Source organism: Aspergillus thermomutatus (genome assembly GCF_002237265.1).
Source record: "Aspergillus thermomutatus strain HMR AF 39 chromosome Unknown NODE_108, whole genome shotgun sequence".
Taxonomy (NCBI): domain Eukaryota; kingdom Fungi; phylum Ascomycota; class Eurotiomycetes; order Eurotiales; family Aspergillaceae; genus Aspergillus; species Aspergillus thermomutatus.
Genome location: NW_020798157.1, coordinates 35,232 through 51,453, shown reverse-complemented (window position 1 = coordinate 51,453; position 16,222 = coordinate 35,232). Strand labels below are relative to the sequence as shown.

The 16,222-nt window shown below is 52.6% G+C and overlaps 6 protein-coding genes across 6 annotated transcripts; 4 read left to right on the top strand and 2 right to left on the bottom strand.

Annotated features, from left to right (window-relative positions):
• Nucleotides 1–219: 219 nt before the first annotated feature.
• CDV56_105510 (WD repeat protein) lies at nt 220–4,600 on the top strand (the record flags this gene model as incomplete). Its single annotated transcript, XM_026759129.1, has 7 exons — nt 220–300; nt 398–586; nt 658–2,937; nt 2,984–3,427; nt 3,482–3,728; nt 3,786–4,036; nt 4,094–4,600. The coding sequence occupies 7 exons, from the start codon at nt 220–222 to the stop codon at nt 4,598–4,600; spliced, it is 3,999 nt and encodes a 1,332-aa protein (XP_026614007.1).
• Nucleotides 4,601–4,977: 377 nt separating this feature from the next.
• CDV56_105436 (uncharacterized protein) lies at nt 4,978–5,645 on the bottom strand (the record flags this gene model as incomplete). The annotated part of the gene is made up of 2 exons (XM_026759055.1): nt 4,978–5,577; nt 5,631–5,645. The coding sequence occupies 2 exons, from the start codon at nt 5,643–5,645 to the stop codon at nt 4,978–4,980; spliced, it is 615 nt and encodes a 204-aa protein (XP_026614006.1).
• Nucleotides 5,646–5,950: 305 nt separating this feature from the next.
• ccpA lies at nt 5,951–7,118 on the bottom strand (the record flags this gene model as incomplete). Its single annotated transcript, XM_026758941.1, has 3 exons — nt 5,951–6,116; nt 6,459–7,051; nt 7,104–7,118. The coding sequence occupies 3 exons, from the start codon at nt 7,116–7,118 to the stop codon at nt 5,951–5,953; spliced, it is 774 nt and encodes a 257-aa protein (XP_026614005.1).
• Nucleotides 7,119–9,093: 1,975 nt separating this feature from the next.
• Nucleotides 9,094–11,353, top strand: CDV56_104991 (putative phenol 2-monooxygenase; the record flags this gene model as incomplete). The annotated part of the gene is made up of 6 exons (XM_026758610.1): nt 9,094–9,125; nt 9,177–9,390; nt 9,461–9,942; nt 9,997–10,031; nt 10,081–10,310; nt 10,370–11,353. The coding sequence occupies 6 exons, from the start codon at nt 9,094–9,096 to the stop codon at nt 11,351–11,353; spliced, it is 1,977 nt and encodes a 658-aa protein (XP_026614004.1).
• A 720-nt stretch (nt 11,354–12,073) lies between these two features.
• Nucleotides 12,074–13,177, top strand: CDV56_104835 (D-isomer specific 2-hydroxyacid dehydrogenase family protein; the record flags this gene model as incomplete). Its single annotated transcript, XM_026758454.1, has 2 exons — nt 12,074–12,596; nt 12,669–13,177. 2 exons carry the CDS (start codon nt 12,074–12,076, stop codon nt 13,175–13,177), a joined length of 1,032 nt encoding a protein of 343 aa, XP_026614003.1.
• Nucleotides 13,178–13,527: 350 nt separating this feature from the next.
• Nucleotides 13,528–16,015, top strand: CDV56_104601 (OPT family oligopeptide transporter; the record flags this gene model as incomplete). Its single annotated transcript, XM_026758220.1, has 2 exons — nt 13,528–14,397; nt 14,456–16,015. 2 exons carry the CDS (start codon nt 13,528–13,530, stop codon nt 16,013–16,015), a joined length of 2,430 nt encoding a protein of 809 aa, XP_026614002.1.
• Between the last annotated feature and the right edge of the window lie 207 nt (nt 16,016–16,222).

Sequence of the window (16,222 nt, the reverse complement as noted above, 5' to 3'; positions counted from 1 at the left end):
AGCGGAAACAGCGTAATCGACATCAACAACTCACACCTCCGTACGGAGTATATTATTGTCTGTCTTTCCCCACAAGTTTAGGAGTCAGCATATCTGAATCTCTCTCGACATTCTTGCACATTCTTCGACTGGCTCTCGTCGTCATCACGTGTCTATTGCTGGCAATGGTGTAGCACCGCCGAGCGCAACAAGCGTCCAACTCGATCAACGACCGCCTCTATGCGAGCGGTGCAACCAGGGAGACCTCCCGCGAAGCTCCAGTCTTTCAGCACAGCGCTGTGGGACGGTCTCCGCGTGGTTGTAAGCAGATATCCTTGTGATTTTCGAGACGATCTGATGCTTCATTTGCTTGACTCCAAGCTCCGCTGACCCTTGTCGCTTTCGCGTTTTTATGTAGGTGTACATTTCCGGGCATGCGCTGGTTATTCTCGGCGGTCCGCAGACCCTCCTTCAGACCATCTACGTGGACGATACCAAAACCCTCGAGGCCGTGACGATTGATGAAGCTTCTGGAAAAATTGCTGTGTGTGGTGGACCCGACGTCTTCATTTACCAGCCGTACGGCATTCAGCATGAAACGTTGAAGGTGCGTGTTCATTGTCCCACGAATGGTGGTGGTCGCACGTTGCTGACGTTGCTGGTGATTTCGGAATGCAGTGGTCCCTTCTACATACGTTTCGCAGCGAAGATGATGACGAGACAATCCGAACCCTGTCCTGGGGCTCCTCCGACGAGCTACTCCTGGGCAATTCGCACCTTACACTATGGTTCTTAAATGACGTGCCGCGCCTTGTATGGAAGCAGAAGCTCGCCAACCCGGTCAAGTTTGCGCAGTTCTCTCCCGATTCGACACTGGTGGTCACTACGGGACATTATGACCGCATGGTCAAGGTTTGGCGGCGGCTCTCCTTTGGTGCGGATGATGTGCGGTTTGAGGTTTCATATCTTGCACACCCGGCGGTTGTTACAGGGGTACATTGGCGTAAGCCAATTCACCGAGAACAATCCTTGGAGAATGTGTTCTACACTCTGAGCGCGGACAATAAGATCAGGGTCTGGGCTGCGATAGACCATCATGCCCCGTCAGCTCTCCAATTATGGACGGAGATTGACATGGGTGCATCTGTTCAGCCGAGAGAGACTGCGGATGAGAAGAATAGACATCGTCGATACGGGTTCATTGTCGATAGCCGAGACTTTTGTCTTGCGACTGAACGAGCGGTGCAGCGAAGCGCAGGAGATAAGGAGAACCATGCTTTGGAACACATCATTGAAGTTGCGAACAAGAACCCGGAAATCTGCGTCATGCTAGACGGACAAGGCCATATGTCTGCTTGGGCTTTGGAGGATGTTGGGTCCAAGGCCAAGTCGAACATGAACGCCTTCAACATTCTTCACGTAGAGGGCCTTGATTTCTCCTTCATGTCTGGACTGTCCGCGGAGGAGGATTATGCTCAGTTCTGTGCTTTTCAGACGACACCACTGGGAGACTCATTTTCTATTATTGTCCATCACTTTGATGGCAGGATTGAGTGGTTTGACTCGCAAGTTGATGTCCTGTTTGACCCAACGCCGCGCAAAAACCGGATCGCCCTGAAAGCGTCTTGGACCGGACATACTGATCCGATCAAGAAGATCGTTCGAAATGCAGCTGGAGACACGCTTGTTTCTCGCACTAACGAGAACAAAGCCACGATCTGGAAGCAAAGGTGGAGACATGGTCGGTCAGTTTTGGTCCGGAAGAGCTGGCTCTATTCAGACGAGCACATTCATCGTAGCTGCGTCATCGAAAGTGGTGACTTTCTGGTCAATCTTCACCATTATGGCATCTCTGTCTGGGATGTCCGCTCTTTTCATGCCCGGAAGATCGCCTTTTCTTCGTTCGAACTCTCGAGCAAACCGCTCTGCATCCTCCCATTACCGACAGCGGATAAGGGCGGCAACGTTGTCTACATCGCAACCATAGGGGCTGATATGAACGGGATAGCATGGGAGATACGTTTACCCACTGGCAAATCTCAGACCAATGGTGTTTTGTCAGCTACACAGTGCTCACTGCGGAAGTTTTGTACCTTCAATCTGGGTCTCGACGAGGACATGTCATACATCTTGCCTGTCGACCCTGCAGGCCCTCAAACAACAGTATCGGGATTTTTCGATCTCTTTTCTCCAGATATAGCGCTGTCGTATACCACGCGAGGTGTCATTCATACCTGGACTGCCAAGGTCGACCAGCAGAATAGCCAGGTGGAGTTCTTGCTGACCTCGACAGTCGACACGGGCATTGAGAATCCCCCCCTCGCCAGTGGGAGCTCTACTAAGAAGGCAGCGCTTGTAGACGGAGACCGCACTCATCTGACAATCTGGGACACAAACGGTGCGCAATTGGAGTTTGAGGAACATTTCGCCCAGCACGATGTCATTCGCGATCTCGATTGGACATCTACGCCAGACAAGCAGTCAGTCCTGGCAATCGGTTTTCCGCATAAAGTCATACTACTGTCTCAGTTGCGCTATGACTATCTCGATGCTCGTCCATCCTGGACGCAGATCAGAGAAATCTGGATCCGGGATCTGACACCTCACCCCATCGGTGATTCTTGCTGGCTTAGCAACGGCCACCTTGGGATTGGCGCTGGAAATCAACTCTTTGTTTACGATAACGAGATTGACGCCAGCGATCGCTTAGTTTCGCAGCTCCGCATACCCTCTCGCGGTCTGTCTTCAGTTGACTTGTTCGAGGTTGTTAGTCGACTAAACGGTCCGCTACCTGTCTTTCATCCACAGTTCCTGGCGCAATGCATCCTCAGTGGCAAGACCAATCTGGTGCATTCTGTTTTGACCACCCTGCATCGGAAATTGAAATTTTACACTGAAGGTGACGACATTGATGGCTTTTTGGAAATGCCGCTGGAAGACTTCTACGTGGAGCACGATGTAAGTATTGCACTGTCATTTCTGAGCCTTGAGTTGACATAAGCAGATTCCGCAGCAAGCATCTTCCAAACATTTACAGGCCGGGTACGCCGACCTGGATCTGGGTGAAACTTCAAATGTGATGGACGAAAACGCTGCCACCGCACTGAATGAGAATCTCTCTCGCTTCGCATTGCCACAACTTTCCAGCCATGAGCAGTTCCGCTTAGCTGATACAATTGAATGCGTTGCTACAGTCGAGAAGCACCGACGGTCAATGGATGATAATGCTGCGCGCTATCTTTTGTTCTTTCGGCAGCACATGCTGAGAAGAAGTCAGGGCGTCGCAAATAAGGATACAGTATCTTGGAGAGAGATCGTCTGGGCGTTCCATAGCGGCAGCCAAGACATCCTGTCCGATCTTGTGTCAAGACAGTACGGCGGCAGGATGCAATGGACGTCAGCCAGGGAAAGCAGTATCTTTATGTGGCTGACAGACTCTAATGCTATTGTAAGCAATCCCCGACTTCATCCTTTACCAGGATGACGAGCTAACACAGAACAGCGAGGGCAATTGGAGATTGTCGCGCGTAATGAATATACCAAAACGGAAGAAAAGAACCCCATTGACTGTTCCTTGTTCTATATCGCGCTTAAGAAGAAGAATGTCCTACAGGGTCTGTGGCGGATGGCAAGTTGGCACCGCGAACAAGCTGCCACGCAACGGTTGCTGGCCAATGACTTTCAAGAACCTCGATGGAAGACTGCAGCTCTGAAAAATGCTTATGCACTGCTTGGGAAACGGAGATTCGGTCGGTCTTCCTGCACAAGCCCTGAGTTAAAATAAGCTTTCTCTGACATTCTTCCAGAATACGCGGCGGCTTTCTTCCTTCTTGCAGACCGGCTGCGCGATGCCGCCAATGTTTGTTTGAACCAGGTTGGGGATCTACAGCTAGCGATCGCTATTACGCGTGCGTACGAAGGAGACAACGGGCCCGTTTTGAGAGAAATCTTAGAAGAGAGGGTTTTGCCCGAAGCCGCATGTGACGGGAACCGATGGATGGCATCGTGGGCCTTTTGGATGCTAGGCCGTCGCGACATGGCCGTCCGTTCGTTGATTGTAAGTTGGTATTGTCTGTTCCTTCTTTGTCTTGTCGACTGACAACTGGACGTATAGTCGCCAGTCGATACATTGATCCCTTCAACCCCTTCATCTCCTGGAAGCCCCGGCTCAATCTCACTACAAGCAAAATCATTCTTATCCAACGATCCTGCCTTGGTCGTTTTGTACAAACAACTCCGCGAGAAGACCCTGCAAACACTGAAAGGGGCTTCTCAAGTGTCAGCCCGAGCGGAATGGGATTTCATAATTCGCAATGCCCGACTGTATGACCGCATGGGATGCGACCTTCTTGCCCTCGATCTTGTGCGCCATTGGGAGTTCCTGAGCGTACCTCCTCCACCGAAGACGATGAAAGACGTTGCGCACAAGCTACAGGAAAACGGCGTCGATTACCGAAAGATGCTTCGACGGCGAAGCAGTCTTGTGGTGGCAGACCTGCCGATCAAAGCTGGTCTTTCGCAGGAAGCCAAGTCTCCCGCTGTATCACAGAAACCACAACCACCGCCTACGACGTTCCACGAACCCGACGCCAACTCGCTGCTCGACAGCTTCGGATTCTGATCTGTTCCAGTGTTTTCCCTTATCGATGTTTTCAGCGTGGTGGCGTCTCTGGTGTATGTATATACGGCATTTGCTTGTCTCAGCTTCTATGACCGCAAATTATCTGCTGGATAACAGCAGCTCCGTGAACCATGCTCTGAAGCTGGATCTCTTGTATAGTACGTACGAACTGGCTTTTACATTGGATTTACTGGACTACTGAAGACGTAAATTCGTGACTGGGATGTTGATCATACACATAACCGTCTTCACTCACTCCCCTTCTGGCCTTCCTCCTCACATTCAGAAATCACAGGCAAAGGTAGATCAACATCAGACTCAACCATATGCAGCCCACACTTCATCCATCGGGAGACCACGTCAAGGACAGCAGCGCCCTACGACCGTATCCGCAGAGCCCTCCGCAGCAAAACCGGCCGGGCAGCAGTACTGGAGCCAGTCCCATTCAAATACGGCGCAGTCTGGTTCGCCAACCCCATAGACTTGTTAACACGATGGGGCCCGTCATGAAGCACAGGCCTATGCGCTGGTCGCACAGTCGACTGAACCCCCACTACCTCTTCGTCCTCTTCGCAGTCCAACTTGGCCCAAACCTGGTTATACGCGAGCAGGTTCCTAGGCACACAGTCGCTGACCGCGAAGCCGTGCTCAACCTCCTCTTCGAGGAGAGGCGGGTCAACGCAGCCCGGCACTTCGTGCACGGCAATGGTGCAGTTTCCTGCTGCGCTCTCGACTTCCGCGGCGAAGGACAGGTGCGTTACCTCGGGCCCGTAGGAGAGCGGCACGAAGACCGCGGCGCAGGTGCCCGGGGAGATGTTGGTGGCTGAGATGAACTCCTCGTGGGGCAGGTCGTCTGAGGATGGATGGACTCGGTCGATGGGGCAGGAGGGGAAGAATTCTGTCCAGATGCGGGCGGTGGTGGTGGTGGAGGAGGAGGCGAGCGAGGGGGTGAGGATGGGGAGGAGGGCGAGGAAGTGCTGCGAGGATGTTGTTAGGAGACTGTTGTCGTCAATGATGGAGAGTGTCTTACATTGGTGAAATGCATGGTGATGGTGGTCCAGCGGTATGAGAGAGAGAGACGAGGGATTAGCAAGTTGCGCTGGATTATTTGCTATGACCACTTGGACATCAAGGGAAGGCCATCAAGGGAAGGCCATCAAGGGAAGGCCATCAAGGGAAGGCCATCAAGCCCAATATATACCTTTCATCTCGCTCAACCCGAGTCAGATGGTGAATAAGTCCCGATGGCAGGAAACATTACAGCAAGCCACTATCAAACCTTGACACGACACGAGACGCCTGAAACGCAACCACATACTTCATTTTCACTCTCTCTGATGCATTGACACGCTAGTGCGACAGTCTCCAGATCACACATTCCGGGTCAAGCTCATGGTGGCGCGCGGCAGCGGTGTTGGTGGCTTGATGGCTCACATTCCATTCCATTCCATTGCTTGCCGTTTGGGCTTTGTTGACGGTGACGCGACCTGTCAGTAGCAGAGGGATGGGAGTATGACTGCGTTGGTTCACGTGAAGTGGTCATGATTGATCCAGTCATTGAGTGTTCCTACTGCGCAGAAGGAACCGTGTGATCTATGGGAATAGGGTCGTAGTTCTTAGAATTGTGAACTTTGGCCCCTGGACTTAGGAGTTACGGGAAGGACTTGGTCAGACTCAATGGGTTAAGGTCGATTAATGGAAGTGACGTTGATTGACGTTGTCATGGAAGAAAAGGCCCTTATTAAATATTAAAATACAAGACTGTGTGCATGTAGTAGACTCTCCCCTTTCGCATCAACCACGATTCAGCCCGCCCTGATGCAACAATCTCACGGCTTGAAGCGAGCGCATCGCTCACCGAAAACCGAGGAGGTCTGTGAGAGAGTTGAGGCCACCGAGGCTATCAGCAGGGCTTCCCGCCTTTCTCTCCGGCGCCTCCTGCTCAGCGTCTTGCTCGCCCTTCCCGGAACCGGGTTCACCCTCCTGCTTGGGGCCATGCTCGCCCTTCTGCTCGGGGCCGTGTTCCTCTCCCTCGACGCGCTCGTCCTCGCCTTGGTCAGTGCACTCGAGCTGGAACGAGATGTGCTTTACGTCGTCCTCGAGGTAGTGTTCAGGGATGCATCGGTCCTGGAGTGGTCCCTGGATAGGAATCTCCAGAGCAGGATAGCCCAAGCAATCCTCGTTGTCGTAGACCTTGACAGCCCTGCAGCAAGAAACGGTGTCCGGGGTCACGGGCTCAATGTCGAAAGCGTAATAGGACAGGGAATGGTTGATCGTGACTCTTTCGCAGGTGTAGGCAGTGGTGACCTTCTTCGGTTCCGACTTGCCCTGTTCCTCGGCCAGTCCTTTAGGGCAATCGTCTAGCGAGGTGACGGTGACAAAGGCAGCAGCGGCCTGGCGAGCAACAACGGCGGTAGGGGCCAGCGCAAGGGCAGATGCCACGGTGACAAGCTGGAGAATCAGCCATTGACCGGCTGCTGGTGCAGAGCATGAGAGAACTCACCTGAACGAAATGCATTTTGGTTGAAGTCTAAGTGAGCGGTGGTCTTTCTCTCTTGCGGGAGGCAGATGGGTCCGTCCTAAATGAGTGACTGCGGTAGGTTCTTGGATGGATGGCGAAGTTCGAGAGAGTGCAGCGCGTCAGGAAAATAGACCCTCTATTTATGTCCACTACATGAGGACAATAATCCAAGGTGTAGCAGCGCGCCGATCTTTTCTCTCCTCCTGGAGACAAACACCTTTCTTGAACTAGGGCACATGCCTGCTCCCCGGAATGCAGAATCGCAGGAACGGGCTTATGTGCCGTGGAGTTTGCAGACAAGACGTCCATTCCTGAGGGGAATTTTGGCACTCGAGGCTGAGGGATAGAATGTGGTGCCCCTGGATTGTGACAGGGAACCTAGGATGAATCCCAGGGCGGCTCAAGAACACATTGGCCAACCCAAAGTGAGTACTTTTCACAGGGGCACGTTGAATTTGGATCCGTCGATCTGTCGATCTGTCAACCCTTCGATAAGTGCCAAGGAGCTGTTCCGTATGGGGCGCTGCATCCCAGTGTCCAGCAGAGAGCAGGTGTCGACTCGGACGTTCGAAGTTCCTCTGCAAGGGGCCTCATGTTTACTCCTGCGGTTAACCGATCACCGGCTCTGCTGGTTGATGGAAGGATTAGCCCTTCCCAGGGCACGGGACACGAAATGTAGCCCAGGAATGTCTTGGAAAGTCGGTCCAGAGGCGCTGAGAGCTTTGCTGAGGGCCGGCATCGTTATCACGCACTCACTCTCTGGAATCAGGACAGCGCCAGACTCTTTTCCATGTCCTATTTTGCTCCCTATTTGCCCCCTCTGTCTGACAAGGACTAATTTTGCCCCGTAGATCAACTCGTGAATTGTTCTTCTGCTTGATACGTCCGCACGTTGACATGAGGATGCTGCAACATCGTCCTCCAAGGATGGGCGAACATGGCCGGGGACGGATGTCGCTCATACATGCCACTTGAATAACGTTTCTCAAAAGGATCATCTTTAAGAGTATCCACAACTTCCGGTTTGAGTGAGCATTCCCATTCCTCGACCCGGGGCTTCGGCGGTTTCCTCGCACGATGCACCAATCGACCTTCAGCAGATGGATTGGGCGGCTTCGGGATAACAGAGACATTGATCCAAAATCGAACCTTTTTTACCATCCTGGGCATTCTACGCTGAGAGCTTCACTGAACGAGAATGACCGCCGTGGGCGCAGTTTTCAATCCTGACGTCAGCTGAGTCTACAGGCATATGCCGCCCAGAAACGCCAATGAGCTCGAGTATCATCAGCCTCATCTATCGGTTGATTGACTGCTGCCTTATGACTTGCGTTGACCAACCCTGAAGCTTTTTGACTTCATTGCTGTCTGCCTATTCAAGAGTCGACACAGCGGGCTACTTGGCAATCAAGAGCAAACATGGACTCCGCGGACTTGGCGGTTGACTTTCTCTATGCTTCTTGATATAGCTCAAGGACTGACTACCAAGGCATATACGATTACAGTCAGTGCATCTATGCGCCATAAGCCTGTTTTATGGTAGCCCGCGCGGCGAATCGGCGAGCTTACCCTGACACGGATGCGTCGAAAACGGACAAGCACAAGGCTCCCTCATGCCTTGGTACTTGCGACGAAATGCGCGATTTAGGACTAGCAGGGTGAATGTTCCACGTCCTGACATAGGTTGACATGAAGACAAGTCGCCATCGTACGGTATCTGAAAGATGCCATGCCCCGTATTCCCTCAAGAGGCATCGTCTCGTTACCATTGGGTTCTGTGGTCAACGTGATCCCTGTCGAGTCCGCAGCGGAAGTGGACGGCTCAGGGTTCCTTGTAGAGGACGAGTATTCCGCCGAGAATCAAGGACCGTAAATGAGCCATATATCATGAAGCGCTCTCCCCGGTGGTTCTGAGTTTGATCAAGTAGCGTGAAGTCGCACTACCGAACAATTGGGCGAATTTCCTGCAACCATGACGGAGTCAGCTACATCCTACACAGATGTGTAAGCCATTTTCTCGCCCTCTTGCAAGTCATGCTGCTCATCTGGAATCAGGCTCATCATCGGCGCCGGTCCATCTGGTCTGATGGCGGCCTACTGGATGGCACGCTGTGGTGTAAATGCTCGAATCATCGACAAGCGTGGAACCAAGGTATTTACCGGGCAGGCGGATGGACTGAGGCCCAGGACGCTTGAGCTGCTTGACAGCATAGGAGTTGTGCATCGAGTCCTCCACGAAGCCTGTGAGGCATCAGAATTCTCATTCTGGGTCAGTCAGTCTCTCAGAACTGGATTCTTGTGATGGTCGACGAACATTGACTGACGCAAGACTTTTTCAGGGCCCTGACGAGGATGGCGGACTGAAGCGACAAGAACAGCATCCGATTCACGACGTGAATCTTTCGCCCTTCGGCAACTGCCTCTTGAACCAAGGGAGAATTGAGCGTTTCCTCTTGGATGCCATCAAAGACTGTTCCGATCTTGAAGTCGAGAGAGGTGTCATCGCAGAATCACTGGAGTACGATGAGACCCTCGAAAATAGTGGCGATGCGTACCCAATCACGGTCACATTGAGGACCCTCGCCGAGGAAGAGGCGAATCCGTCCTCCGCCTGTGCTGGTTCTGGAGGCGTACGAAATGGACTATTTCGAAGTAACATCACGCCTGATGATTGCGATGATCTGATCAAGAAGAGCAAAGAGAGGCCCGGAAATGTCGAGACAGTGAAAGCGAAGTACCTCATCGGCTGTGATGGGGCGCACAGCTGGACCAGAAAACAGTTGAACATACCTTTCGAAGGATCCACAACTGAACACATATGGTACTGAAGCAGTTACCCTGTTCCGCCCAACGTTTGACTGACTCATTGTTCCAGGGGTGTTGTCGATATGGTTCCCATCACAAACTTTCGTGAGGACGGTTGTGCCGTAGCTATATGCCGGTTGCTAATTGATGGTAGCTGATATCCGCCGCGTGTGCACCGTGGCCACGGAATTCGGCACTCTCTTGGTCATCCCCAGGGAAAGGCAGCTTGTCCGGCTCTACCTGCCTCTGCAGGCTGTTGACGGCTCTTCGGCATGCCTCGATCGATCCTCAATTACTCTGGACATGATTCGGCAACAGGCCAAACAGATGCTGAGGCCCTTCGACTTTGATTTCAAGATCTGCGACTGGTGGACAGTTTATCAGGTATGGTTTGACTGGCTTATTGGATTGAGACAGACGAAGTGACTCGAGGACTGTAACAGGTCGGTCGGCGGCTCGCGTCGAATTTCACGAAAGGGCGGATTCATCTGGCCGGAGACGCGATTCACACCCATTCTCCCAAGGCAGGTCTGGGCATGAATATGAGTATGCAAGACGGGTTCAATATCGGCTGGAAAGTTGCCCTCGTCGCGAAAGGGGTCGCTCGTGCTTCTATACTAGCTACGTACGAGCTCGAGCGTAAAAGAACTGCCCAGATGCTTATCGATCTTGACCGCCGTCTGCAGCCGTTGTTTGTGAAGGAGCAAGAGGGCGACGCTGCCGAAAGCACAGCCCCTAGCAATGACGGCGAAACGCTGATGGACTTGATCCAATTGTCTCTCGCATTTGCCAACGGATATATCTGTTACTACGGGCCCAGCTCCTTAGTTCACAAGGGAGGCGAGGGTATCGCTGCTAATCTGATACCCGGAGAAAGACTCCCACCAGCTAGGATCCGTAATCAGGCAGACGGCCGGGCCTGGTGGACAACACGCCTTTTCGCAAGCGACGGGCGCTTCCGGATTGTGCTCCTCGCCGGAGATTTGCGTCGTGAAGATCAGAGGCAGCGTGTCTCGACTTTCAGCACCCATCTAGCTTCAGCTGAGTCGGTTCTCCAGCGGTATCGGCCCGAAGGCGAGAAACTCGACAGTCTTATTGAAGTGATCACTATCCACAGTGCTCCTGTGCTAGAGATGGACTTTTTCAATTTCCCGGAAATTCTCAGACTGTTCGACCAGGAGAGAGGATGGGCCTATGACAAGATTTGGAGCGATGACGAATGCCTCTGGGACCGACCATCTATGGGAAAAGCGTACGAATTCTGGGGGGTCGACAGGGTACGAGGCGCTGTGGTCATCCTCAGACCCGATCAGCACATTGGTTGGGTTGGAAACATCGAGGACGTAGATGAAATGACCGGCTATTTTGAGCAAATCTTTCAGCCTCCTCAGAAGACCTTGAAGGTGGTGAGCGATGTGAAGGCATGAGATTGTTATGATCTGTTTTTCGGAATGTTGGTTAGCACTTCGTCATCTGTTTATACGAAAGAATGAGTCTCACAGTGTGTGTATTACTTTGAGTTATGGGCGAGCCCGATGTGCTTTTGTCTTTATCACATCGTTCTGGTAGTGCAGCATTCGAGAGCTAAAATGCATATAGATGAATTTCATCATGGCTTTTGGTCTGTTGGAGGATCAGACGAATGTTGGAGGGAAAATCTAAGACTGATATGAATAGAATCACGCAATGAAAGCATATACAAAAGAGAAACGGAATCGTGACGGTGTTAAAAGAATGACATATTAGACTCTCTGATTAGCCATTTAGATACAGGGCGAACGTGCAAGAATTGATAATTCCCCTTATATCAACGAAGATCCGCAATATTGACGAGAGGTCCTTTTGCCTAATCCGGCATCGATGAAGCTACCCGATACAGCATTTTGGGATGTCTCGGAAGGCTGCTGGTGGTGAGCCGTTATCGAATCTCCCAACATGGTCGACGTTGGGTCCGCCTATCTTGATTCTGGACCTTATCAGACCCACAGGCCGGATTTGTCGCTCGTAGGGCGTGGGTAGTAGTATATATATTTAGTGCACTGTGCGGGAAGGTGACATGCCACTGTCATTGTCAGATTTCTCATACTTAAGGTTCAAACCAGCCTACGAGACTCCTCAGGAAGATATCTAATACGGCATAATTGAAGATGAGCGCAAATTCGCCCTCGACGCACCACCACATCGTTTTCCTTCAGGCGGATTACTGTCCAATTCCGGAGTTTCGCTTCCCGCCTGGTCACACTTTTACTACGACAGTCTATCAGCAGACTTCGCTCTCAGAACTCCATTCACGTATTCATGATGCCTCAGTCGTCGTATTCTCATACATCCCCTTTGATTCGCACACGCTCTCCCCTGAAGTGACACCGCATCTCAAACTCATCGCCGTCGCAGCAGTGGGCACGGACTGTATTGATCTCGAAGCATGCAGAAAGAGAGGGATCATTGTGAGCCGATCCATTGGGGCAAACGTGGATTCAGTCTCTGAGCATGCAATCGGATTGTACTTTGCTTCGCGGCGGCGATTACTGGATATGCACCTGTTGACGAGAGCGGGCGAATGGGCGCACCGGAAAGGAGCCCTCATGTTTCAAGTTCTCGATAAAGATGGCCAGCCTCCTTTGAGTTGCCAAGATGAAGTAGCTGGTATTATCGGAAACGGGATTGTGGGTAAGTTGGCCGAGTCCGATTTGGTTCCGGTCAATTGCTGGTCTTGAGGCTGACAGGGGAAAAAAAACGCAGGACAAAGGATCGCTCAGCTCGCACGCAACCTGGGGATGAAAGTGCTCATATCTGCACGTAAAGATCCTGCAGCATCGGCGTCCCTGAGCACGGTCGATAGCATAGAGCGAACTCCATTCGATGCTGTCATCAGACAAAGCACGGTCATTTTCGTGGCAGTGCCGCTGAGCAACTCAACACGAAACCTCATATCGATCCCAGAACTGGAAAACATGTCACCGCATACTGTCATCGTCAATGTCTCCCGCGGAGGAATCGTGGACGAAGAGGCACTACTCGAAGCTTTGAGAGAGGGTACGATTGCTGGAGCGGCCACGGATGTCTTCCGGGAAGAGCCTGCTGGATTGCATAACTCTCCATTACTTTCCGAGGAGACGAAGAATCTTAATCTGATTGTCACACCTCATTTAGCGTGGCTGTCAAAGAAAACCTTGGCCAACTATTCGCAGATGGTGAAGCAGGCCATTGAAGGATGGAGTGCAGGACAGCCATGCAATGTCGTGACATAATGACCCGACTAATATCCTGTATACTCCAGAGTCAATTAGCCACATTAGCGAATAAAATCTATTAATGAGCGATGCATCTGTTGTCGTTGGAACACAGAATGAGGAGGATGTTTTACGTGCTAGACGCTGACATCACCGTCGCTTATCAAATGCTTAACTAGTTATCTTCGCGCTGCTGAGTCACGCGTCGCCTCAATTCCGACATTCTGTGCTCCCAATGACAAATCAGCCCCCTTCGACTGCCATCTTGCGGATGAATTTTCTTGAAAGTCTATCGAATGAATCGACAATCGCAGGCTTTGAGAGATGTATCTTGAGTTGCGGCCTTGATGAATTATCAATCCATCACCATGGCAGCTAATGCCCCCGACAATGGCCGCCGCTCCGACACCCTAGAGCATGATGGCTCAGCTACATCCAGGGAATCCCACGAAGACCGGAGCGCTGGATACCGTGAGGATGTATTCGAAGCGGAACTGGCAATTGAGAGATCATCTCGGACTTCTCCTCAGAGTTTCACTCCTCGTTCCCTCTTCGTTGGACTCGTCATTGGCGCCTTGATCACTTTCTCGAATACCTACTTCGGCTTGCAGACTGGCTGGATCAGCACAATGGCCATGCCTTCAGCACTTATCGGCTTCTCTGTTTTCAAAGTTTTCTCCAAGTATTTGTCCTATCCGTTCACGCCGATAGAAAACGTCCTTATTCAAACGGTGGCGGGGGCGGTGGGCACTATGCCATTAGGGTGCGGGTTTGTCGGTGTCATCCCCGCGTTGGAATTCCTTATCCGAGACGGGAAAGATGGGCCTTCTGGCGACGGCGGTACCGGGGAAGGCGGTCCTTTGAAACTCAACATCTGGAAACTGGTCCTTTGGAGTTTGGGAGTTTGCCTCTTCGGAGTTGTCTTTGCTGTCCCGCTGAGAAAGGAGGTAATCGTCCGAGAGAAACTGAGGTTTCCGAGTGGAACGGCATCGGCGCTCATGCTCAAAGTTCTACACGGCAGTGGGTTTAGTGATGAGAAGGCGAAGAAAAATGCCAATTCGACTGCGGTCCCACGAGGAGGAGAAGGTGAAACGCATGCCTTGACGCACGAAACGGGAGAGGGAGAAGGAAATGCGCTACTGCAAAAGGATGCTAGCGAATGTCAGTCAGCTGACAGACGAGATTGGAGGTCGAAGATGCGTCTCCTGGTGGGTGCTTTTGTGGTGTCTGGTGTCTATGTGAGGTCTCCTCCTACTAACCGTACTAAACCGAGCCGAGTGACACTAACTGTGACAGACGCTATTCTCCTACTTTGTCCCTCAAGTCCGTGACGTGCCCATTCTCGGTCTTTCCCTAGCACAAAATTGGCTATGGACCCTCAACCCGTCCCCCGCATACATTGGCCAAGGAATTATCATGGGCCCATCTACCTGCATGCACATGCTTTTCGGGGCCATACTCGGCTGGGGCATACTATCTCCGCTCGCCAAGGCTCGTGGCTGGGCCCCTGGGCCTGTGGACAGCTGGGAAGACGGAAGTAAGGCATGGATTGTATGGGTTTCTCTAGCCATCATGCTCGCCGACTCGCTTGTCAGTCTTGGTTGGCTGGTTTTGAAGCCTGCCATAGCCAACGCTCCAAAGCTCAAGGCCGGATTCTTTTCCAGTCGCGTCGGAAAATGGATTCTAGCCAATGGGTCGAGCAACAGCTCTCGCCATTCATACGTCAGATATTCCGCCCTGAGTCCCATCTCGGAGGAGTCATCGACAGGAGCCTATTCCGCCCACCTTGCGGTAAGGCACGGTGAGCCCGAGGAAGAAGACGATGCGCCGCCTTCCCAGCTTATCTCTACTCGGACTGTGGTGGTCCTGCTTCCCTTGACACTGATACTGAACGTGGCCTGCATGCACATTGTCTTCGGAGACGTCATGTCGCCCTTGCTTTCCAGCCTTGCCACTCTCCTCGCCGTGCTGCTGTCAATAATGGGCGTCCGGGCACTGGGCGAGACAGACCTGAACCCCGTCTCCGGAATCAGTAAACTAACCCAGCTCCTCTTCTCTCTCGCAACACCCGCATCACACTTCTCCCGACGCACCGCCCTCGTCACCAACCTCCTCGCCGGCGCCGTCTCCGAGTCCGGAGCCCTGCAGGCAGGCGACATGATGCAAGACCTCAAAACCGGCCACCTGCTCGGCGCAAGCCCCAAAGCCCAGTTCTACGGCCAAATAATCGGCAGCCTCGTCGGCGCCGTCCTCTCCACCGCCGTGTACAAGATGTACGTGAGCGTCTACGAGGTCCCAGGCCCGATGTTCCAGACCCCAACCGCCTACGTCTGGATCTTCACCGCCCGCCTCGTCACCGGCCAGGGCCTGCCGCCCATGGCCTGGCAGGCCTCCCTAGTCGCCGGCGCCATCTTCGTCGGCGTGACGGTCCTGCGCATCTACGCGGCCTCGCCCCTGGCGAACGGCGGCCGGCGCGACGTCTCGGCTCCCTGGAGGACATGGGTCCCGGGCGGCATCGCCGTCGCCGTGGGCATCTTCAACGTCCCGTCGTTCACGCTCGCCAGAGCCATCGGCGGTATCGTTGCCTGGTGGTGGTCGCGGAAGCACACGGGTCCCAGCTCCTCCGAGCCTCCCACGCATACCCCCGGCGACAGTGCGGCAAATCAGACACCCGGAGCATCGCAGACGCTGGAAAACAGAGTCCCCGCGGCCGCGAAAACAGCCGAACAGGTCGCCAGGGAAGCGGACGCCGCTTCTTCGTCGGTGGTGGTTCTGGCTTCGGGGTTGATTCTCGGAGAGGGAATCATCAGTATTGTCAACCTTCTTCTGGCTAGTGGGAATGTTCCACATCTCTAGATATATAAATATATATTTGGCATTAAAGGATATTATAAAACTTGTACCCATTAGTCAGAGAAAGAACATGAACAGTTATCCTCCTCATGATTCAGCGAACAATAATCTGATTTTTGCTGTATTCACCACTATCTACATAGACGATCACTAAACCATACATGAACCAGAACAATGACAGATGACAGAATTACTGTTAGGAGGCCAGAT